The following is a 25173-nucleotide window of genomic DNA, read 5'->3' as shown; positions in this document are numbered from 1 at the left end:
CCCAATTACCCTCTGTAGGGCCCCCACCACGGATGGTGTATTTGCTTTATTAGAATGATGTAAATCTGAAAACAAATACAAAGTACTTGACCTTTTCTTGGCTGGAAAACCTGCCCTTGACCTTCAGTTCTTCAACCCCCGGTGCTTCAGTTGGAGCAATTATTAGCTGGGAGCTCGAAGATAAGCAGAAGGGCGCCCATGACCAGGAGTATGAGCGCAACGAATTGCTCAAGTCCTTTGGCTACATAGGTGGCCAGAGAGTCGTCGTCTTGTTTGACAGCGGCAGCACAGAGGATGTCGAGCCATACCGCTTCATGAGTTCCTCGGTCCTGAAACTTCGTGAGGAACTGTCGTAGTCTTCGGCCTGAGCCATGCTTGAAACGGTGCAGAAGGATCTGTTCTGGAACCATTACTTCTGCTTCATCAATGATGTCTGGTTCCGCTTCGTCTTTGACCTCTGAAGGGGGTGGACCTGCATATGGCTTTAACCAACTGACAGGAAATACATTGTGCATAGTCCAACTCGGAGGTAGCTTTAACTGCATAGACACCTCATTAATCTTTTTCCGGATGGGGAATGGTCCGAAGCTCCTGAAAGACAACTTTGGGCATCGCTTCACCACCTGCTTCAATCTTTGCTTCATAATCCGAAGATACACCCAATCTCCTTCCGAAAACTTCATGTCCCTTCGGTCTTTATTGGCCTGTCGAGTGTAGGCCTCTTGTGCTTTAGCCAGTCTGTCTTTAACGGACTCTAGGATCTCCTGGTAAGACTCCGTCACTCTGTTCACCTCCGGTACTGAAGACGAAGTCCTGGTTAACAACGACTGGAAAGGCCTTCCAAACGCTGCCTCATATGGAGTCCTGCCAATAGCTGAAGAAAAAGAGTCATTCAAAACAGCTTGAACTAAAGGCAGAAACGATTCCCACTTACCTTGCTGATCGTGGACATAACACTTCAGCACATCAAAGGCCAACTGGTTGTATATCTCTGTCTGGCCATCTGTCTGTGGGTGGAATGCACTGGAAAAATTCAACTTAGTACCAAAATTATCAAACAATGCCCTCCAAAAATGACTGGTAAACTTGGCATCTCGGTCTGACACTATGGTCCTAGGAATCCCACCAATCGGGTACCAATGCCGAATGAATAGCTGGGCAACATCCTCGGCGGTCACATTGGCCCTGCAAGGAATAAGCATAACAAATTTGCTGAACCTATCAACAATAGTTAAACACTGTGTATTACGCTTACTCGGACTGGGAGGCAGATTTGTGACAAAGTCCATCGAAATGTCCTGGAAAGGACCCTCAGGAATTGGCAAAGGCTGTAACAACCCTATCTTCTTTCCACGAGGAGCTTTCACCTTTTGACAAATGTCACAACGTTGTACATATGTAAACACATCACGCCTCATCTTTGGCCAATAGTATTGCCGTTCTAATTTCTCCAGAGTCGAATTCATGCCCCTATGACCACCTGTAATGGCGTCATGGGCATCATGGAGAAGAGCTGCCCAGAATGATTTCATGACACATAGTCAGCCTTTGTAGAAAAGCCAACCATCGCGTATCAGAAAATGGCATGGTCCTCTGGCATCCAATGCTTGTTCCCACTGTGTACCGAATTCCTGGGAATCCGCGTACATGTGCTTCATGTCTTCTAGTCCTGTACCAACAAGGTCAAGTCTAGTGGTCTGAATCGCAGATACTTGTCCCTTCCTGCTCAAAGCATCGGCCACTGGGTTGGCCTTACCTGGAAGGTACTCAATCATGCCACCGAACTGCTGGAATATCTGACTCCAGCGGTGTTGTCGATCACTCCACTGTGCACTTGGCATCGTCTGAATCCAGCGCAATGCCTGATGGTCAGTGCGAACCTCAAAGTCACGGCCATACAGAAAATGTTTCCAATGTTTCAAGGCCTGTATAACTGCTAGGAGTTCACGATCGTAGACTGGGTAGTTCTTTTCGGCGGGCAGTAACTTACGAGACATGTAAGCTACTGGATGACCATTCTGTTGCAATACACCTCCAATTGCGATGTTACTCGCATCGGTGATCACCTGAAATGGTTCGTCCCATGAGGCAAGGGCTAAACAAGGCGCTTCTGACAAAGCCACCTTGAGGTTCTGGAATGCCTCCAACGCCCGTATAGTCATTCGAATCTTTTGCCTCCTTGTTTTCACTCCCTTTAGCAGATCGGTGAGGTCTGCCGAGAGATCAGAAAACTTGTCAATGTGGGAGGAATATGCCTGGCATATACCCACAAATGATCTAATGTCATAAGCGGTCTGAGGTACTTCCCAGTTAACAATCTCGGCCACTTTAGCTGGATCAAGTCGAATGCCTTCAGCACTAATTATATATCCCAAGTAATGTACCTGGAACAGATAAAATTCTGACTTCTTTTCATTGACATAGAGCTCGTTGCTTTCCAGCAACTTAAGGACTTTCTCCACATCAATGTCATGCTGCTCAACTGTAGCTGAAAATATGAGTATGTCGTCCAAAAATATGAACACACACACTCCTATCAACTCCCGGAAAATACGCATCATCATGCGGTTAAATGTAGCTGGGGCGTTCGTCAACCCAAATGGCATAACCACAAATTCATAGTGGGCCCGTTCTGTACGGAAGGCTGTCTTGGGGATGTCCCCCTCGACAATCCGTACCTGGTGGTACCCACTCTTTAAATCCAGTTTGGAGAACACCTTAGCTCCATTCAGCCTCTGGAGAATATAGTCAATTCGAGGCATCGGGAATCTGCTCTTGATAGTCAGCTTGTTGAGTGCACGATAATCGACACACAACCGAGAAGACCCATCTTTCTTCTGGACAAATAAGATCGGTGCTGCAAATGGCGACACGCTTGTAACGCGCGGAAGCTCTGGGTAGTCTTCTTTCAGCCCTAAACACTCTTGGAAAACCTTCTGATGCAAAACGCACCATCTGATGCAAAAACGCAGGTAGAGAGAGAGTAGAGAGAGAGAGTGAGAAGTGCTGGAATTTCAGTATATACTATGGTACAAAAAGGTACATATCTGTACAGCCATGGGCTGCCTTCATAAAAAGGTTGCTAACCCTAGATTCTGTCCCCTATGGGACCCCTAGTGACTCACACCCCTAGTGGGAGTGAATGCCTAAGACATTGAGCAAGGGTGCCTTTATATAGGCCTTGGAGCATGTGGAAAACTGGCCGACTGCTGGTCGGCCAATTATTGATTCATAAAATCAATAAAAACACAGCCGACTGGTTCTCTTGGATGCGCCTGCTGCCAGCACCCTCTGTCCTGCAGCCGACAGCCCACTGGTGCTGCTGATGTCATCCTCCATGCAGCCGACAGCCATCTGATCATGCTTTGCTCCATGTCCACCTCAGATGAGTCACCTGAAGCTCCTACCTTCTGGTTCTACTGGTTCATAATCTTTATCTGCTTGCCTCTTCTGGATCTAGCCCTAGAAATGTCCATGGCATCTGTGATGCACATGACATCCCCCTCTGCTAAACTTGATGACGGGAATCCAACCTGCTCTTGGATGACTGTCATCATCCCAATCCTGTTCCGAAGTCCCTCTGTCATCATCCATCCCTGGCAAACCTTTTTCTCTGAAAATCCGATCTGTTCTCCAAACCACTCTGTCTCTGATGAAGATCTATGCATCTGGTCTTCCTCTAGTCCACAATCCATTCCTGCCCTGACTCTGAACACCGTCTTGGTCTTCGTTCCTGGAACTGAGTCTGGCACTCTCACATCACCCTTGGAGGATCAACCTCCCTTGGGACCGTTCCCTTAGAACCTACTGGCTCACGAAACTGCCATCCCCATCTGGCACTGTGGAACACCACCAACAAACCTCCTGGGAGTTCTTCCCGATCTGTGTTCCCGTGTACTTTCCTGTACCTTGGACCTGTACACCATCATCTGGGCTTCGAATTCGTGTACTTTCCTGTACCTTGGACCTGTACACCATCATCTGGGACTGAATCAGTGTTTAGCTTTGCTGAGCCTGATGCTCTGATACCAATGTAACGCGCGGAAGCTCTGGGTAGTCTTCTTTCAGCCCTAAACACTCTTGGAAAACCTTCTGATGCAAAACGCACCATCTGATGCAAAAACGCAGGTAGAGAGAGAGTAGAGAGAGAGAGTGAGAAGTGCTGGAATTTCAGTATATACTATGGTACAAAAAGGTACATATCTGTACAGCCATGGGCTGCCTTCATAAAAAGGTTGCTAACCCTAGATTCTGTCCCCTATGGGACCCCTAGTGACTCACACCCCTAGTGGGAGTGAATGCCTAAGACATTGAGCAAGGGTGCCTTTATATAGGCCTTGGAGCATGTGGAAAACTGGCCGACTGCTGGTCGGCCAGTTATTGATTCATAAAATCAATAAAAACACAGCCGACTGGTTCTCTTGGCAGCACCCTCTGTCCTGCAGGCGACAGCCCACTGGTGCTGCTGATGTCATCCTCCATGCAGCCGACAGCCATCTGATCATGCTTTGCTCCATGTCCACCTCAGATGAGTCACCTGAAGCTCCTACCTTCTGGTTCTACTGGTTCATAATCTTTATCTGCTTGCCTCTTCTGGATCTAGCCCTAGAAATGTCCATGGCAGGACTTTCTCCACATCAATGTCATGCTGCTCAACTGTAGCTGAAAATATGAGTATGTCGTCCAAAAATATGAACACACACACTCCTATCAACTCCCGGAAAATACGCATCATCATGCGGTTAAATGTAGCTGGGGCGTTCGTCAACCCAAATGGCATAACCACAAATTCATAGTGGGCCCGTTCTGTACGGAAGGCTGTCTTGGGGATGTCCCCCTGGACAATCCGTACCTGGTGGTACCCACTCTTTAAATCCAGTTTGGAGAACACCTTAGCTCCATTCAGCCTCTCGAGAATATAGTCAATTCGAGGCATCGGGAATCTGCTCTTGATAGTCAGCTTGTTGAGTGCACGATAATCGACACACAACCGAGAAGACCCATCTTTCTTCTGGACAAATAAGATCGGTGCTGCAAATGGCGACACGCTGGGGCGGATGAAGCCAGCTTGCAACAATTCTTGGAGTTGGCGGTCCAACTCCGATTCCATTGCCTTAGACAGGCGATACGGAAACTTGCTCGGGGGTTCCGAGCCTGGGAGGAGGTCAATCTTGTGATCCTCCGGTCTGGACGGGGGGAGGTAGGGAGGGAGACTGTCCCGAAGATAATTCTTCTGGAACTTTTCATGGAGAACCGAGTACTTCTCGGAAGCACTGGCCACCGTCTGGGCTGTCTGGATGTAAATCATCGCACACTGTGCGCCTTTCCTGACTGCTCGCTTAGCCTGCAAGTGGCTTATGAGCGGAAAGTTTGGAATACCTGGCTCACACTTAATGGTCACCGGGGTGTTTGACACATTCCGATCAATCTGGAACGTGTGCTTGTCCCACTTGACATCAGGAAGGAACTTGTGAAACCACTGGATACCCAAAATTATGTCTGCTCCTACAAGAGGCGCAACCATAAAGTCATGCACAAACTCTATGCCCTGAATGACTAACTTAGCACCTAGAGCTTCATACTTGACGCTCGTTGTCATACCTGTGCTAAAACCCTCAACCTGTTTGTCCACCGGAGTCAGCTCGAACCGGGCACGCCTAGCGGCCTGTTCCGTGACCACATCCTCTGTGCTGCCGCTGTCAAACAAGACAACGACTCTTTGGCCACCTATGTAGCCAAAGGACTTGAGCAATTCGTTGCGCTCATACTCCTGGTCATGGGCGCCCTTCTGCTTATCTTCGAGCTCCCGGCTAATAATTGCTCCAACTGAAGCAGCGGGGGTTGAAGAACTAGGGGTAGCCGCTGGGGTCTGTGTGGGAGCTGTGCTCACGACGGAAGCTGTGGAGGCGGCGGCGGCCTTTGGAGGCTTCTTCGGACAATCCCGAGAAGTATGTCCTTTTGTGTGACAAAAGTAACATCTATCCTCCTTCCTGTACTGAGCAAGTTCCTCAGCACTCAACTTGCCACCTGTCTTGCCTGCCTCCGCTTTTTGGTCTGGAGTAAGCTTAGACGCATTGTGCGAGTTCTTGGAGCCAGAGGCTCCCGGGCTCTGTCCTGGGGAAGACCCCGTCTGGTTCTGGCTTTTGCCCCCCGAGGCGTTAGCCTTGGGAGAAGCCGGCTGGGAAGTCTTGGGCTTGCCACCATTGTGTTTCATTTCTGCACTTTGCGCAAGCGAGAGTGCGTCCTCAAAGGTGGCTGGCCTAAACATACGCACCTCCCATTGGATTTGCGTGTCCAGGCCATACAAAAACTGCCCTTTCTTGTCTGAATCAGATAAGCCTAATTGTAGACACAAGGTCGAAATTCTATTGGCAAACTGAAGGACTGGTTGCGCGTTCTGACGCGCACCCCTGAACTCGTCTTCGAGTCGCTCAAGGTAGTGGGGCGGTAGAAACCGCTGCTTAAGGTCACGAACGAACTCGTCCCACACATAAGCTGCCATACCTGCTCTGGTGTGGGCATGAGCCCACTGAGCATAGTCACAGGGGACGGCGGGGACGGAGCCTTGGAACGCTGGGACGCCGAAACGGGACGGCGCAGGGACGGGGACGGACGGGGACGGACGGACGTCCCCCTGGAGGCGTCCCTCACAAGGGACGGTGAAGGGGACGGCAGTAGGAACGGGGACGGTTGTGGGGGACGGCCCTGTGGGGGGACGGCAGGAAGCCATTGTGGTTTATTTTGTCCGTTTCTAGCCGTTTGAGGAGCCGTTTCTAGTCGTTTGGGGTGGCCTTGAGCCTTTGAGGCTTGGGCATTGAGGCTTGGGCCTTGGGCCTTGCCTCTCTCTTGCCTTGAGGTTTGGCCTTTAGGCTTGAGCCTTGGGGCCTTGGGCCTTGGCCCTTGAGGCTTGGCCCTTGCCCCTCTCTCTCTCTCACTTGCCCTTGCCTCTCTCTTGCCTATCTAATATCTATATAAGAACAAGGCTACAAGCATGGAGTTTAGGCTTTAGCGTAAACGGCCCTTCGGGCCGGGGGGGACCCCCTGCAGAGAGGGGCTCATGCCCCCCTCCGCACCTTCCCCCAAGTAGGCTGGTGTGAAACTGCGCGCCGCAACGGACCCAAAATTTACAGCCCATATGCAGTAGGTGTATAATAACTCACCACATATGCATGTAGCCTGGTTGGCAGTGTGCCAACCTTCTCCAGAATCATCTCATGCTATCTGGCCACAATCGGCCACCATCCGGTGTTAATATGACTCAAAAGCTTACCATTTTATGTAAATTTGTGCTCATTTTGATGTACTTCCAAAGTAGAATAAGGGTAGAGTAGAAAAACTTTAAAAAAAAGTTATTTTTGAGTGCCGTTCCCTCCCCCGTCCCCGTTCCCTACTTATGGCCGTCCCCCGTCCCGTCCCCGTCCCCGTCCCCGTCCCCCGTTACCGTCCCCCGTTCCTTGTGACTATGCCACTGAGTCCACCAAGGAATGGCATCACCTTCCAAGTACCAACTAGCTAAGATCACTTTGTCAATATCTGTTTTCCTAACTGCGGCAAAGTAAGCTTCAAATTGATGTAACCATGAATAAAGAGTAGTGGGATCGAGTTTACCATTATACTTACTGAAATTCATTTTCTCAGGAAAATGATTCGAGGGCGCCGTCGGTGTCAATCTGGCGTCCAAAGCTCTGAGGTAACGCTCGTGTTCCACTCGTCGCATGGCGTCGTCTTCTCGTTGTCGAATCTCCAATGCACGCATCTGCATCTCAAGCAAGGAGCTTGGCTGCGGCTGTGACCCCTCGAGAGGGTCCCTGTGACGAGGATCTGGTGTCTGGGGTACGGAAGGAGAGGGAGGAGGAGATGGAAAACGCGACGCTGGAGAGCGAGAACGCTCCTCTAGAGCCAAAATCCGCGCCTTCTGCTCATCCAACTTGGTTGTCTGGTCTGCGATTGCTCGCATCATCTGCTGGAACATGTCTTGTACACTCAAGCCGGGTGCCCTAGCTGGGCTGCCTGGTGCACTCTGGTCCCATGGTTCTGGTTCTCTCTCGTCGCCAAAGCTCGCCATAGCGGGAAAATGCAATTCCTTTCCGGAACGCAATCTGACCATCCACTATCTGTGTGGGAGACTTCCGGAGGCTTCCGGAGGCTAAAAACCAACCGTCCTTCGAGGGACAGGAGTCACTCCGAAAGGGGTAGTCCACCGGTGTCTAAAAACCAACCACACGAGCGAAAAAATTTTCTGGTTTTCTTTGCTGAATCTTCGTCCTTGAAGTAGGCTCTGATACCACTGTAATATGGGGAAGCTTCGGAGAAGGATCGGTACTTCAAAACTCAGAAAACAGCACTCTTTTCGCGACGGAATTAACGCACAAACTGAAAGACGATGTGCAGAAAATAGAGAGAGAAAGGGGAGATGGAGAGGACACAGTATTGGGTCCCAATTACCCTCTGTAGGGCCCCCACCACGGATGGTGTATTTGGTTTATTAGAATGTTGTAAATCTGAAAACAAATACAAAGTACTTGACCTTTTCTTGGCTGGAAAACCTGCCCTTGACCTTCAGTCCTTCACCCCTTTGCGTTAGCAATCTCTTGGCTGTCCTGGCCCTTGGATGCTTGATGCACTTGGTGAATTATGAGATGGATTCATGGATTATGGGCTGGAGTATTTATACTCCCTCTTGCATGCAGTCGGCTGGCTTCAGGAAGCTCCACGACTGGTCTTTAATTAATAAAATGCTTTCACACTTTAATTAATGCTGTTCAGCCCACGCCTGCCTGCTGGACAGATTCCAGGCTGCTGGGCACCATGCGCATGGGTGTGGGACTGCCCCCCACACCTGGCCGACTGGCTGGGTAGGGTTTCTAACCCTGTCGGCTGCCTGTCCAGCAGCCCTAGGGCTGGCCGACAGCCCTTCCAGCCCAAGCCATGGCTGGTGGGCACAGCTTGGGCCCTCCTGGCCCCTTGGGGGTGGTTCTACACCTCCCCCATGCCCATACTAAGTGTACAAGTGCCATTCTTCTCACTGGGGTAGCCCTATGGGCTGGCCCCATCTCTACATGCAAACCTACATGCCTACAGAGGCCTGGCATCCAGTTGCAAACCAGATACACAGAACATCTGACATCATTCTAGAGGGAGACTCACAGCGCGGACTGGCACTGCTTCATGTGCAGGACAGTGCACACCTGACCTTTCGTGTGCAGGACAATGCACACCTGACCTCGGACAACTGAGATGGATCCCTGGCTGACTCGTCCCGGACTGGGCTCACATGGGACCAGTTCACCATCCCAGGTCCTGCACCTTCTGTACAGAAATGTCTACGTGGCATCCAAGTGCGGGATGCACGTGACACCTGGATTGACGGCGAGGACAAGAGATGTCCCATCTGCCTGCATATGAAACATTGGCCTAGGAGGGTGTCAAAAGTGCGCAGCGGAAAGCGTGAGACATAGGCATAGAGAGAAGGAAAACAAATCCGCATAATGATGAAGAAGCAATGATACAATCAGCCTTGTGCAAGGGGTGGTCCCCGTATGTGTGGGCATGATGAACTACTCCCCTAAGGGAGGACCCGGGCCTGGAAGCCCGTGTCAGAGTGAGTACAAATGAGGAGGAGGCAAGCCTTATATAGCCCCAAAATAAGCTGGCCGACTTGCTCCAGAAAAGTCTCACGACTGGACAAAAATAAACATGTGATAATGGGTGGCCAACCCTACAACCAAGGGCCTAAACATGAGGAAAAAATAAGGTGCTGCCCGGGATAAATCTGGGCACCCCTGATACACAATAAGGGGCTTCCCGGAGGCAAGAAAGCGATATGGCACGTGACACTGTCTCTGGAGAGGCTATGCAGATACGAAGTGATGGAATCTCGGCTGCTCGAGGAAGAACTGAAGCAGTGGAGGGGGATTCCATCACTCTCTCAATAGCTCCACCTATCATTGGGAGGAGAGGAAGGTACTCCTTCCTAAGACATGGGATGCTGAGTGTCACGGGAAATCCGAAAGCCTGAAATGCCAACCCGAGTGTCGGATGTGGGTCGACGGATGTGGGTCGAAGCTGTCAGAATGCACAGCGGAAGACTAACGCACGTAGGAGACGCATCACCATCGAGCTCCACGAACACCCCCAACAACGGGCACTGCAGCATCCCTTCATCGGGCTCCCATCACCCGGTGAGCTGCCTCCCAAAACACCGGCCAGAGGAGATGATTATGACAAGGTACCACTCTAGCCTATATATGGCTCTTCAACTTCCCATGCTTCCACTTATGGGATAATCCAAGGCACCTTCTAGCCATAGATCACACGCTCGAAATCGCCAACCTTCCAACACCCTCCCTCGATTCGAGCTCCACAAGCCACCGAGGCGCGAGGGGGTTGCCCAGGACCACACACGCCTGAGCCGCCCAGGACCACACACGCCCGGGCTCTGATACCATGCCAGAATGCGCAGCGGAAGACTAACGCACGTAGGAGACGCATCACCATCGAGCTCCACGAACACCCCCAACGGGCACTGCAGCATCCCTCCACCGGGCTCCCATCTCCCGGTGAGCCGCCTCCCAAAACACCGGTTGGAGCAGATGATTATGACAAGGTGCCACTCTAGCCTATATATGGATGGCTCTTCAACTTCCCATGCTTCCACTTATGGGATAATCCAAGGCACCTTCTAGCCATAGATCACACGCTCGAAATCGCCAACCTTCCAACAGAAGCCGTACTGCCACCTCGCAAAGAAGGCCCTGGCCGTACGCATATGGCATGTGAGACTATCTCTGGAGAGGCTACGTAGATACGAAGGGATGTAATCTTGGCCGCCCGAGCAAGAACCAAAGTGGCGGTGGAGGGGGATTCTATCACTCCTGATAGCACCACCTATCACCGGGAGGAGAGAGGAAGGTACTCCTTCCCAAGACGTGGGAAGCATATTGTCACGGGAAAGCCTAAAACGCTAGCCAGAGTGTCAGATGTGGGTCGAAGCCGTGCTGCCACCTCGCAAAGAAGGCCTTGGCCGTACGCGACTTTGTCTAAAGCTGTTGGCGAGTCGAGCTCAACATGGTAGTAGCCACACCCCAAAGGATGAATATCAGTGATCTTTCCAGGTGTGCCGAGGAGGCTAGCCTGTAATAGATCCCTGAGTTGTCCGCGCGCCGGGTGGCTACCCACAATCTTGCATACCAAGGTGGAGGCCACTAAGGATGTGACTGTTGAAGCGAGGAGTTGGAGGTCCGCTTCTGAAAAAGAGAGGCAAGGGATGGCGTCCTTGGTGGGGGATGACAGAGTGGCTGCCATGGAGTCCTCCTGGGGGGTCGAAGACCAAAAGTTGCTGAAACTTGCCAAAATGGAGACTACCCGTGTGCAAGAACTTGCGGAGGAGAAGCGCTGAAGGGGAGGGCAAGCAAAGGGCAGGAGGAAGTGGAGAGGAAGGGCTGCAAAGGGACTCGAAGGAGGGGGTGGGATGAAATGAAGGCAAAGGAGGAAATGGGCAACTGGTGGAAAACAGGAAAAACACGGGGGACGGTAGGGTGGAAGGGGGGCAGGTGGCGGAAAGGAAGAAAACGCCCAGGGGGGGCAGAGCGCAGGAGAAGGGGAAGGGAGGGAGAGAGCAGCTGGTGGAAAGCCCAGAAAACAAGGGGCAGGAGGTGGAAATGAAGAAAACACCCGCGGCCGGGGGGGGGGGTGCGCAGCCCACAGGAGAAGGGGAAGGGAAGAAGAGGGTGCAGGCGGATGGGCGGGCAAAGAGGGGAAAGGTGGGCAGGGGAAAGGGCGCAAGTTCATGACCGCGGGAGAGGGGGGGGTTGGAACTTGGGGGGGCTGCTCCCACTCACGCTCACGCTGCCAACAATTAAACACGGGTACTTTGGTAAAATGCAAAGACAAAGGTTATTTGTATTTCAAGAGGTTATAATGATGGAGGCATACTCGCTCTTAAGGGAGGAGCCTTGTGAGGTGGGCTCTGTTTATAAAAAAAATAAAAATAAAAAATTTGGGGGGGGGCAGCCCACAGGAGAAGGGGAAGGGAAGAAGAGGGTGCAGGCGGATGGGCGGGCAAAGAGGGGAAAGGTGGGGGCAGCGCGAAGGTGGGCAGGGGAAAGGGCGCAAGTTCATGACCGCGGGGGGGGGGGGGGGTTGGAACTTGGGGGGGCTGCTCCCACTCACGCTCATGCTGCCAACAATTAAACACAGCTACTTTGGTAAAATACAAAGACATAGAGGTTATTTGTATTTCAAGAGGTTATAATGATGGAGGCATACTCGCTCTCAAGGGAGGAGCCTTGTGAGGTGGGCTCTGTTTTTTTTTAAAAAAGGGGGCGGTGAGGGGGCGGGGGGTGGTGGTGTTGTGGAACAAGCCTTCAGCGTGGGTCGGGGGGAGGCAGCAACTTCATGGAGCATGGTCACGTGGTATGCACGTGCTCACATAGACTCACACCAGTCAACCTTGACGTCCCATACCACCAAGACCTGTCTTAAGGGGCTATCTGTAGATTGTTTGCATCCAACTATGGACTAGCAAGAGTGAGTTATTACTTATGGTCCAGGTACCAACCATTACCGTGATTCACATTCTTCAGGGAAGATAGGAGTGCCTCATGGGTGAGCACTAAGTCAGAGCAGATACACAGGAGCGTCACACATATTTCTTGCACACTTTCTTTCCCAGTTCACCGCGGGGAGAGGGGGGGGGGGGAACAGACTGATATGGCATTACAGGTTCCAGTACGGATTTTCCCACCCCCTCCACTGGTGTAGCGTCCCTTTGAGAGTGATCAGCCGGAGAGGGAGGCCCCCCTTTCCTCATGGTTTTAGGTTGTATTATATATAGACCTCTAGGTGGGTCTCTATGGAGGGTTGTAGTGTGCATCATGTAGACATTTTGTTTTGGCTAATGAAGGATCTTTTCTTGGTAAAAAAAACTCATTCAAGGGTAAATTTTTGATGCTTAATAAACTTTGGGGCCTAGTGCACTGAGTTTGTAACCAAATATGTTAGGATTTTAGATAAAGCCATAAATTATTTGAAATAGTCTACCCCCATTGATGATGCATGTGACATTTCATTGCTTCTTTCATTCTCATCAATAGTTCAATAAAGTAAACTTATTCAAGATTGCACTTGAGGGCTTCAACATCTTCAACATGTTAGCCTACTAGTACTCTGGGGGAGAGATGTGGATTACGTGCCGTGTGGAAATTATGTTGGGGTCTTGATCCTTGATTGAGAAGTGGCAATTTGACAAGTCACGCTTCATATCTTTGAGGGGATGGTAGGCTACTTCATGAAGGGTCTGGATAAACATGAAAAACAGGGCGCAAGGGGTGGTGCCTAGGGGATTGTCTTTAGTATTTTTTCAGCCCCCATGATTTGAGTTTAAATGGGCCTTCTCCTTTTTCTAAGAGAAGAGAGTTCTTCCTCTCTCAGTACAACCAAGACTTGCTCCTACGCATTGCGTTTCTAGCGGTCTTTATGTGAAATGACAGATAGCTTTGTGATGGGTTGATCATGCCTTACTTTTGGGCATGGTCATATGCAGAGTTATTGAGCCAGCGACACCTTCAGAAGGCAAGAATGTAGGGAGACGGCATAGACAGACTGTCACCGCAGTTGCTTTGGCAGAGGATGATTCGAGAGGTTTTGCGGCATCAAAGGATGGTTTAATCGTACATTGGGATGTAGAGAAAGGATCCAGCGACAAGTACAACTGGCCCAGTAATGAAACTTCAGCTCCAAGTGGGAACAGAGCGGCGGCGGGTGCTAGTGGCAAAAAAAGGCAAGGAAGTAGAAACATTCTGGCATTGGCTGTAAGCTCTGATGGCAGATACTTGGCAACTGGTGGGCTAGACAGAAGCATACATCTATGGGACACACGTACTCGAGAACATCTTCAGGTTCACCACCTTTGGTTACCCTTTTGCATCTTTACACAGTTTTCTTCTTAAACTGAACATGGATCATCATTTCTAACTCGTTCACTATATGGGTTTTGTGTAGGCCTTCCCTGGACATAGAGGAGCGGTTTCATCTCTTGTTTTCAGACAGGGAACTCAACAACTCATGTCTGCCTCTTTTGATCGCACCATTAAACTATGGAGTGTAGATGACAGGTCTTTCATAGATACACTCTATGGTCATCAAAGTGAAGTTCTTACGATTGATTGCCTGCGGCAGGAACGTGTATTGTCTGCAGGTCGGGATCGCACTTTACGGATTTGGAAGGTAGGGTTGAGTGGCCATAGTCTGGTTTGTTGGTTTCGTATCTCAACTGGTGTTGATTCGAATGTGCATTGATATGTCCACATTCAGGATCAAGTAGAGTTTGATCTTATCCCAGCTATCTTAAATTGAGAGGAATTCAGCAACTTTTACCCGTTTTGTTTCGACCTTTTGACAATTAATATTCATTGTATTTAGCACCCCTCATAGCTCAATATGTAGCCCCATCAGGATGTTCCAACACCTCTTTCCTCAGGCCAATCCTTAAAGTGCTACAGTGGACATCAGCTAAGGGTGACCCTGCTAGGGCCCTCATTGTGGTTATGCATATGTTCTTTCACTTGAATGAATTGTAGCCTAAAGTGTGACTATTTGAGATTTGTGCTGCTGTACCAAAGTTCAACTAGACGAGTTTTGTATTTTTATTGCTTGTGAGATTTGTGTTTTTGTGCCAACACAAACATTTAGATAACTTCATGTAGATATGACTTCTGAGTGCTTTAGTTGGCTGAACGAGACAATAGTAGCTTGAGAGCAAAGTTAATAAACATATTTGCCCATCTTTGCGTATAAAAGCGCAACTTGAAGTAGAAAAGTAGCCATAATTGGAAGGCCAAAGCTGGTCCAAGTCTCCTTAGAGAATGAGAGCTGAAAATTTTATTTCAGCTCCTGAAAAACAGCAAGAAGAAAGCTTTGTATGGATAAAGAAAGGTTTATCAATGTCTGTGAAAGGCCAAAATGGTACACCCTATGTATGGGAACTGGAAGTGTCTGATATGCCCCCATACAATATAGTTTAAATGGAACAAATAGAAAACGTTGGATAGATCTGGAGGTACTTGAGTGAGGGAGCTGTTTATTAACTTTAAAACCTTTCAAACAGGAAGGATTCAACAAGGTAGCTGGCTGATTTGACATCTCTCTATTAGTTTTGTTCTCCACATGTGGTATAAACTGCTTATAAGCCATAAATAGTAAGTACAGCTTTTCGTATCTTAGGAATCACATTGAATAAAGAGGGTTCACATGAGCAAAAGGGTGCCCAAAGGTTGGGCTGCCTACACCTAGGTCCCTTGGGCCCCAGAGATTGGCCTATGGCCGGTGCCCAATTTTAATGAATGTGAACGGTGAAGGTTATAAAACCTTTAGAAAAAAAAAACAAGGGTTTAAATGAAAATTTACCACCTATTCACATGCCACAAACCATGTCAAAATACAGGACTCTTGCACGGTTCATGGGTGGGCGCAAGGTTGCTGCTGTACGTACGTACGGATCCGTACAGTACGGCACAGCCGTACGGTACGGTACGGTACCGTACTGTATGGATCCATACGGAATCATTTAAAAAAATAAAAAATGTGTGGCGTGTGGCTCTCTTCAGAAGACTCATCATCTTCATCTGATGATGAGATTTGAGACTCTTGCGTCTAGACTCTAGAGCATAGTCACAGGGGACGGAGGGGACGGAGGCTTGGAACGCCGGGACGGCGCAGGGACGGGGACGGACGGGGACGGACGGACGTCCCCCACGGGACGTTTCTCACAGGGGACGGCGACAGGGACGGCGCTGGGACGGGGACGACGGTCGGGGACGGCGCTGTGCGGGGACGGCAGAGAGCCGTTGCTCCTACCGTTGCTCCTGCCGTTTTTGGCCGTTGCGCCTGCCTGGTTTCTAGCCGTTTATGGCTGTTGGGCCTTGGCTCTTCTAGCCGTTTATGGCTGTTGGAGACAGCAGTAAGAGAGACAGTACGAGAGACGATTTTGAGTTCGTTTCAAGATTCGGGGGCGCTGCCCCCGAACTCCCCCGCCGGCCCCCCTTGGATCCCCCCGGCGGCAGAAATTTAGAGAGTATTTTTTGAGTGCCGTTCCCTCCCCCGTCCCCGTTCCCTACTTTTGGCCGTCCCCCGTCCCGTCCCCGTCCCGTCCCCGTCCCCCGTCACCGTCCCCCGTCCCTTGTGACTATGCTCTAGAGTCTAGACAACTGTAGTGTTTCATTGTTTTGCTTTTTGCACTTGTGGACCAGGACATGTGCTGTAGACATGATATTTGTACTCTCTTTTATCATCTATTGACTTTCATGGTTCTTGCTTATATCACTATGACTGTTGACATGAGGTATTGTGTAATGGGCTTGGTAACTGATAATTGATTTAAACTTTAAGTAATGAGGTTCAGTCTTTATTTTAAGTATTTTGGTTGCTATGTCTACAAAATATTCAGGTTTCTAGGACTGCTTACAAATGGTACGTACTGTTTACGTACCTTAAAATTTGTTCCGTACAGAAGTACGTTCCGTACGTACTGATAGCGTGCCGTACACTACGTACCTTTCCACCTTGGGTGGGCGTTCCCTACTCGTGAACTGGACACGTCATAGCAGGCAGTCGCATGAAAACAAGTCATGCGAAATCAGTTTCAAGCAAGCAGAGATGCATGCACACTGCACGTGCATTATGCAATGGATATATCTCCCTTTCCTGAAACTTGTAAATAGCAGCTTGAGCACAGAAGTGGCTCAGTGGGAAGTCTAAACTGGGATCGTTGACAGTGGGTTCCACATCTTGGCCACACTACGGGTGACATGAGGCCTGCCCTCCCGGAGGTGACGCGAGTCTTAGCCTCAGTACGGGTGACACAAAGCTCCCTAGCCTCCCGTACCTTGGCACAAAAGACCACTTGGGCGGCCAGATCGTGACAGAAACATCAAGCAAGTACTTGCGAGAATGCTCACCTTGACTCAATAGAGCGCTTTTGCGAGAATGCTCACCTTGACTCAATAGAGCGCTTTTGGATCTTATTGCTCTCTTATTGATTGTTAATTGTTTCAATTGTGGGGGTCTAGCGCACACTTCAAGGCATTAATCCTTTCTAAGTGCAAACTTGATCTTAGTGTGCATGAGTATGGTCACAGGTGCCCATGAGTAAATTTAGGTGTTCCAGCTTTCTCAAAGTACATTCCAACTTCACCCTCAGAATATGGGAAAGAAAGTTGTGATTCCATTTTAAATTAGTAACTAAATTCTATTCTACTTGTGAACCTTCCATTTATTTTCTCAAAATGGAAAGCTCTTTTGAGATTGCTGTGTTTTCTAAAATGATAGGTCATGTGGCATTTGTAGATTTCCTTGCCTTCACTTTGCTAAGGATTTTGTTATGAGAGGTCATGTGGCATTTGTAGATTTCCTTGCCTTCACTTTGCTAAGGATTTTGTTATGAGATGTTTAGTTTTGTGTTCATTTATGCATTATATTTAGAGACGTTTGAGTGCTCAAAATATTCTCAATCCATCTTTGCTATGTTGACAGATTCCAGATGAGACACAGTTGGTGTTTAGAGGTCATGCTGCATCGATGGAGTGCTGCTGTTTTTTGACTAATACCGAGTTCCTCTCTGGTTCAGATGATGGATGTGTGGCATTGTGGAATGTCATGAAGAAGAAACCGTTAGCTCTCATAAAGAATGCTCATGGTGTTGCTCATCAAAAGAATGCTGAGGACTTGATTCTGAATAGTAATCTGAGTGAAAAACAGAATTTGTCAGCAGAAAATGAGAAATGCTATGGTAGAGCTCTTTATAAATAGCCCATCCTTATCCATTCAAGTAATTCATGCTCTGCAAGATGACAAGCTTATGGGTTTTATGTTTGGGAATGTTTACAGGGAACGGTGATGTAAATCATCATGTGAAATCCCATGATTCTTTGCAAACAAGCTGTGGAGTAGAGTCTTGGGTTGGAGCGGTAGCAGTCTGTAGGGGAAGTGATCTTGCAGCATCAGGTGCTGGTAATGGGAAAATTCGTCTCTGGGCTCTTGAGGAGGATAACAGAAATCTTCGGGCCTTACACAGTCTACCTGTGGTAAATTTTGGACCTTTTTCGTAGGGGTAATTTTTTAACTGTGGCTTTGGTAGCAACTGAGTTTTTTTTTGAGAAATTTTACCTCTGTTCAATTTCTAAGCTCGTGTGTCACACTTAGTTGCTTCCTTTGACGAATGTTTTGTGTTTCTTGAATGTTTAGAAAAAGGAAACTATGCAGTGATCATGTCCACCACAGTTGCTAGAATTGCTTGGTTCTGTTCCAAAAAACACCCTGTGAGGTTTCAAATATAGTAATGAGTGTACACTTCTCCAAGCCTTCAGGTCGTTGAGCAGAAGTTTTGGTGATTTATTTGCTTTATTCTGAGGTGTTGTCAGTTCAGTAAGGGGACAATCTATCCTCAAGCTACTGATGATAGCAATTCTCTACATGTAAGCAAATGTTTGAGGTTTGGATTGTCTCCAGATGAAAGCCCTAGGCAGAAATACTGCACTACCACTAAATTGTGATAATTAGAGGTAAACAACCAAGAAAACAAACAGTCTACCTGAAGATGCACACAATAGCTTCTTCTTCAAGAGGGGTCTCTATCATAGTCAGAGCGCAATGGGAATGGGAAGGGGAAACAGCCATGCCGTCGAACGGGAATAGCATATAGAGATTAGGGAACGGGAACAGGAATGCCACGTCAACACACACACACACATTAAAAAGCTATTGATCTTTCATTTAAAACATGAGAAACATGATACATTATCCATTGCCATGGATCATGAGACTTGAGTACTCGAGAAAAATAGAAATAGATCAAGATTCCATAATCAATTTCTGAAACTTCAAACAATACAAAGAGATGTGCAATGCGCGGAAGCTACAAAGATAGATGGAATGCACATGAGCAAATCCCGAATGGCAAATGACAGAAAACTAAAAGATGAAGTGCACCATATCAAATGTCAAGATCAGCAACTAAATCATCATCAACAACTGCTCTGGAAGAGCTCCCAATCACATCATCATGGCCCTTGTCCATGTGCATTGCATCATCATCTGAATCTGAAGAAGGGTGGACATCAACGAAAACCTTTGCCTCTGGACTGCAGATGAAACCGGTCTATGGACACATAAAGCGGTAATTCATTCACAAATAACCTGGACTTACTCAGACACACAATCATAGAATCCTCGCTCCCTCGTTCAACAACATATTGGCCCCGAAGTCCGGCGCCCCTTGCGGTATTTCTTTATTGTTAAAAGGTTGGAAATTACAAAGCACAAGTGCAACAAAGCACTCTACTTGCATCAGCTGAGTTTTACAAATTCTGGGAGAAATTTGCTAGCATAACTGCACTAAAACTGTTCCATAACATCTTAGAATGAGTCCCAACTGACAGGCTCACTTCCATAGGCATCAGGCTACCCAATGGAGTCCAAAACATCACAATTCAGCTTGCTGTAATTTTCTGCACAGACCTGTTTTCAGCTCTGTTTTCAGCCCAAAATAACCCTTGTACTGTCCTGGAGGACTTTAGCAAAGTCCTACTGCATTTTGGCATCAACCGGGCAACATAACAGCCCAAAAACAGCACCTAAACAGTGCTGAAACAGCATTGTATTGAAGAGGTTATCACCCTCTTCCATCCCTGCTTTGGTGTAGGAACCAACTACACCTGTTCCTGTTCAAGGAGGCAACTAACCTTTGCATATAAGCATGAAATTCACACAACTGTACCTGATTTTATCTGATGAGAGCATTTCCATAGTCTGCAAGAGAGAGAAAGAGAGAGAGAGGTTGTGGGGAGCAAGCTCAACCCTCAATTCATGAGTTGTAGGGCAAGGGAGTGCACCACAAATGCTGATTTTCCTGCAACAAAACCACACGATGGCTGCAAATGAGCCTCCTTTTTCCCAAATTCCCACGCTTCCCTCTTCTCTATGAGGAAAATGCACCAAAATTTGACACTTGGCACATTTTTAAGCCTTTTCCACATGCAATCTTCCAGGCTAAAAATCTCCTGACTGGTTCACATTCTCACAACAGTCCTTTGTCAGCTTTTGGTCCCCTTGACATTCCGCACAAACTGACGCGAACACTTTTCAATTCCGACACTGCTAAAAATAGCAGTTCCCTAGATTTTAGGGATGATGTCATCTGCATTCCTTCTGGTCTCCTGACCATCTTTGACCACTATGGTCACTTCAGAATTTGCTTAGAATTCAAGATACATTCACATTTCGGTGGTGGCCACTTACTAGTGTAAACTGGCCTATACCCTCATTCAGTGGCCATGTCTTGGACACTGTCGTTCATCTTTCAGTGCCCATGTCCTGGACACTGTCATTCATCTTTCAGTGCAGTTCTCGGGCTTAGCCAACCACTGGTCCAAAGTCCCACTGGCTGACCCATTCTGACATTGCAATGGCCCAAGCCCTTCCAAGAGATCCCGGGGGAAAGCAACAGCAACCAAAGAGAAAGAAAAGAAAAATATATATATTTATAAAGAAATGTAAATAAGGAAAACAACTGCAAAAAGTTTCACCTCCTGGTGACAGCAGAGCTAACTAAGTAGTTGCAGATTAGCAGAGACAAGAACCAAATCATTGGTTCTTTGTGTAGCAAGTCGGTTCCGCTTCTTTGAGGCAATATGGCTAAATACACTCGACAATTGCTGAGTAGGAGACGAACTAGCTCCTTGGTTCAAAATACGAATGGCAAGACGTTGAAGCTTAAGAGTCCCTACTCCATAATCCTCCCACTTTAAGGCAGCACGAACACTACATCTGTCTCTTTGCACATCTATTGAACCAAATCTTCCTTGCATGCTTCTATATATTGATAATTGATCTTTGATAAACCTTCTTTGGGAAGGATCTGGCACCAATTTTCCCAATACTTTCTCCTAGCCATCTTCGAGCTCCTCATGAGTCTCTTGGCCGCACTCTTGGAACTTTGGATCTAACACAAAACTAGCTACATGCAAGGGTGAATGATAGCTATCCCATCAAGCTTGGGAAAGTGCTCTCAACTCCTCTTGCCTTCCCTTATTAGGCTCCACCTCTCTAGTGTACTCTATCGTCTTGTCCATGCCCTCGTAAACCTTACCAATGCAAGGTTGTGTGCTGTATGCAATCCTTAACATGTGAATGATGGGCTTAACAACAACATTAAGATGGACCACATCAGCCCAAAATGCATCATGAATCACATTACGTACCATGCTCTACTTGTAACTGAAGGAGAGGTGGGTGAATTAATCCATGAACTGATTGGCAAAAAACCACATCATGGCCAGGTACATGCATCAAATGAGCTCGTACACGATTGGCACCTCATGTTGTTGCTTGCTTGTAATACCTACACTTCCATTTCTCAGCACCTCCACTTGCATATGTCTCCTCACAATCCACCTCTTCCCACCATGACCAAGTTGCTTGATTCTTGGACCACTTGCTGCGTGAAGCTCTAGGTGCCATTGTATGATTGATGATTGAAGGAGAAGAAGATGAAAGTCATGAGGAGGAGGAACAAAGAGAGAGACTAGTCACTAGACTAAAGAAAGAGAGACAACCAAGATGATAGGCAAGCGATAGGGCCGACTCCCGAGGCAGCTAAGGCGTGCTCACTATTGTGTACGGCCTGTGAAGGAGCTCGAGTCTCTATTCAATCCCACGGAGGGGCCGCGGGCTAGCGCACATAAATATTAGTAGCTTGTTTTTTTCATTAAGCCCTTATCAATGGGGCAAGTATCAGTTTAAAGGTATTTAAGTAGCTTAGGTACTACCTTAGGTACCTTAAGTCGCAGCAAGATAGCCGTTGCATGCCAGGCCGTCACATGGAACGGCCGTTCCAGAAACAGGAATGCTGTTTCCAAAACGGCAAGAACCGTTCCCTAGGCCATGCCACGCTAGCACCCATTATGAGCCGTTTCGGTGTTCCGTATTAAAGGGAAACACCGTACCACCGTTCTAGACCACAGGGAACATTGTTTCCTGTGACCATGGTCTCTATGCATGGGACAATATCACAGGTTGTTTCAAGCTAATGCATGGAGCACGGGAGACAACCTTTACATTTTGGAGTCACCACAAGTGCCATGTGCATGTCATGTACATGCTAATCTCTGAGCTAATCCCTAAAGGGCAGCAGAATAAGCATGAATTTAGGGCATGAGCTAGGCTCAAGTATGTGCAGGAGAACCCCGGAAAAGGACTAGAGGGCTGTCAGTAGTAGCTACTATAGTTGGTCGACACAGATGCTGGACAACAGGTCGGGCAGTTCTTTGCTGGCCGACAGCAAGTCGGCCAGGCTTCTTGCTTGTTGTGAGACTATAAAAGGCTAAGCCAAGATCATTGCTAGGCATTCAGTCCCCTAGGGATTGAGAGTGATATGCAGCGGAAGTCTTTGTATTGAAAGATCTTGTCACACAAATGCTCACACCGTCTTCTGTATCCTGAGTTTCGTGAGTTTAGCAATCCACTTTAATACTTCAAACTTTAAAGAGATGAGAGAGAGATATATGAGAACTGTACACCAGACTGGGTCCCGAATTACCCACTGAAGGGCCCCCTATCTCGAGATAACGAGATAGTATTTGCTTTATTTCTTTAGAGAGAATGATTGTGGACTGTAGATAAGCCAAACGCAAGATCTCGGAGGATCGGAAGCCTGGCTGAACTTTACACGGCTGTAGAAACACCTTGATGAACTGATCTGGAGCCTATGCAGTCTTCCCAAGGGCATGAGGAAGGGCTGCACACCTAAGGCTGAGAAAAGAAGGGGGTGGACTGTTCTAAGCTATGTTAGAATGCTGTAAATGCTTATGAATGATTGAATACCTTTACTAGATGACTGGTGTATGCCTAGATGATGCACTGAATGCTGGATACTGATGTATACTGATGAATCTAGGCTGAAACTGCTGGAAACTGTAAACGTAGGGCTGTAGACCTGATTATTGGTGTAGGACTGATGCTGGACTGAAATGCAGACTGTAGGGGCTGCTGCTGGACAGAAACGCAGACTGTAGGGGCTGTAGATCTGTAAACGCAGATTGTAGGGGACTGAACTGCAGGCGGCTGGTTTATATGCAGAAAACGCAGGTGTGTTTGCTGATTCAGGCCTGTAGATGTACTGTATGGCTGCGCTTATGGCTGTAGGGACTGTTGAACTGCATGCGTTACAGAACCAGGGCTGGCTGAAGCAAACTCAAGCACTCCAAGGGCTGGATGAGACTAGTCTAGTGCTGAAGGCAAGGGTACTCCTAGGGCTGAGGAGGAAAACGCTTAGCACGAAGATTGAATGGGAAACTAAGCCCTATGCAAGCCTATTTATACTAACTAGAGGCTGGTCAAGTTGGCTGGTCATTTATTTAATAAAGTTTATATTTATAAATGACAATAAATGCTTAATAAATACCAAAAAATATGGAAAAAATACCAGATAAATCCTAGTAAATTCCCTAAGGCTTCTGGGATGTTCTAAATGATGCACAGGCATATGAATGCATATTATGCAGGATGCAGAGTGCTTTCTGATGCAAACCCTAAGGCTTCTACTGACTCTACATGCATGAATGATTCTCTCCAAGTGGGTTAAGGGACTTGACTGACTGACTGACCCGCTAAGGCTGAGGAATGATCTATGTAGCTCGTACCTGACTTATCCTGGACTGAGGATGTACAATGGGGTCACGACGTATGACAATTATCATCCTACTGGGTTCTAATAATGTACAAATGTTGCACTGCTGATGATGAGCCAGTTTGTCACCATGCACTGAGTGCAGAGTGCATGTGACATTCCCTCTTGCTTAGCTTGGCGGCAGGTTCATGGCTTCCAAGTAGTCCGCCAATAACTTGGGGTACTCCTGGAAGAACTGCTCGTCTAGCCATACGGCTTCATGGGTGCCTCGATCTCGGAATTTCGTATAGAATTGACGTATCCGTTGACCGGAACCATGCTTCCATCGATGAAGAAGGGGTGTGATCACAGCGCTCAAGCATTGGAAGTCTTTTCTTTATGGACAGGCTTTCACAGTGAAAACAGACCACCAAGCACTTGAGTGGCTTCAGACTATGCGAAGTGCCCAGTGGAGTGATCGACAGGCCAGGTGGAGTCAAATCTTCCAACAGTTTGGAGGTATGATTGAATACATCACTGGTAAGCATAACCCAATAGCAGATGCTCTTAGTCGAAAATCCAGCATCCAGGCAGTCCACGAATCTACCATTCTCGAAATCACGAGGAAGGACTTAGATAGTATGAAAGACCAATATGTCGACTCCCTTGAGTTTGGTACTCAATACAATTTGGCCCTCAATTCTGAGCCTGGCCACTATTCAGTACAGAACGGTTGGTTGTTCTACAAGAACCGTCTTTGTGTTACTCCGGAAAAGCGTTCCGCTCTTCTCCACGATGCCCATGACTCCTTAGTTGGAGGACATAGGGGTATCAACAGTACCCTCGAGAAATTAGAATGGTCCTTTTATTGGCCAAAGATGAGGCGTGATGTCTACGCACATGTAAAAGCCTATAAGATTTGTCAAAAAGTCAAGGTTCCCCATACAAAGAAGGCAGGTTTACTTCAACCTTTGCCTATCCCCAACGGACCTTTCATCGACATATCTATGGACTTTGTAGAGCCTCTACCAGCATCCACCGGATCCCGTAACACTCAGTGTTTTACCATTGTGGATCGCTTTAGTAAATTTTGCATGCTCATCCCATGCAAGCATACGGCCACAGCCGAGGACGTAGCCCGTCTGTTTCTCAAGCATTGGTATCCAGTTTGTGGTTTGCCTAGCACCATAACATCAGATAGGTGATTCCAAGTTTACCTCGCATTTCTGGAGGGCATTATTTGAAAACTTCGAAACTAAGTTGCAGTTGTATAGTGCATTCCATCCGCACATTATCTTCCATTGGTCCAAGCTATCTTGAACGACACTTATTCATCCCGTGTCGGACGGATTCCATATAAAGCAGTCTTTGGTCGCCGTTTTTCTTCTCTTTTGACGAGAATAGTGTCTCCATCTTTAGAGACTAATAAAACCACGGAAACATTTTCCGAGATCATTGAGTCAGTCAAGGACCGCTTGACCAAAGCTCAGGAAGCATATAGCAGACAGGCAAAT

General features: G+C 47.9%; 1 protein-coding gene across 5 annotated transcripts in view; it reads left to right on the top strand.

The window, feature by feature from the left end:
- Positions 1 to 25173, top strand: part of LOC147629177 (U3 snoRNP-associated protein-like EMB2271) — a 53965-nt gene that overhangs the window by 7940 nt on the left and 20852 nt on the right. For 4 of the 5 annotated variants that reach the window (XR_015267917.1, XR_015267916.1, XM_086812433.1 and 1 more), the window contains exons 2-5: positions 13544 to 13898; positions 14002 to 14226; positions 17530 to 17785; positions 17884 to 18080. Coding sequence is in view for 3 of the 5 variants with exons in the window: in XM_086812433.1 (XP_086668559.1) it covers positions 13544 to 13898; positions 14002 to 14226; positions 17530 to 17785; positions 17884 to 18080 (1033 nt within the window). In the remaining 2 variants the exon portion in view is untranslated. Of the gene's footprint in view, positions 1 to 13543; positions 13899 to 14001; positions 14227 to 17529; positions 17786 to 17883; positions 18107 to 25173 lie in introns of all 5 variants that reach the window. The other variant, XM_086812435.1, reaches the window with a different exon arrangement.

This window comes from Cibotium barometz, chromosome 18, assembly GCF_041138505.1.
Source record: "Cibotium barometz isolate CiBa-2024 chromosome 18, ASM4113850v1, whole genome shotgun sequence".
NCBI lineage: Eukaryota > Viridiplantae > Streptophyta > Polypodiopsida > Cyatheales > Cibotiaceae > Cibotium > Cibotium barometz.
This window is presented reverse-complemented; position numbering and strand designations above follow the sequence as displayed.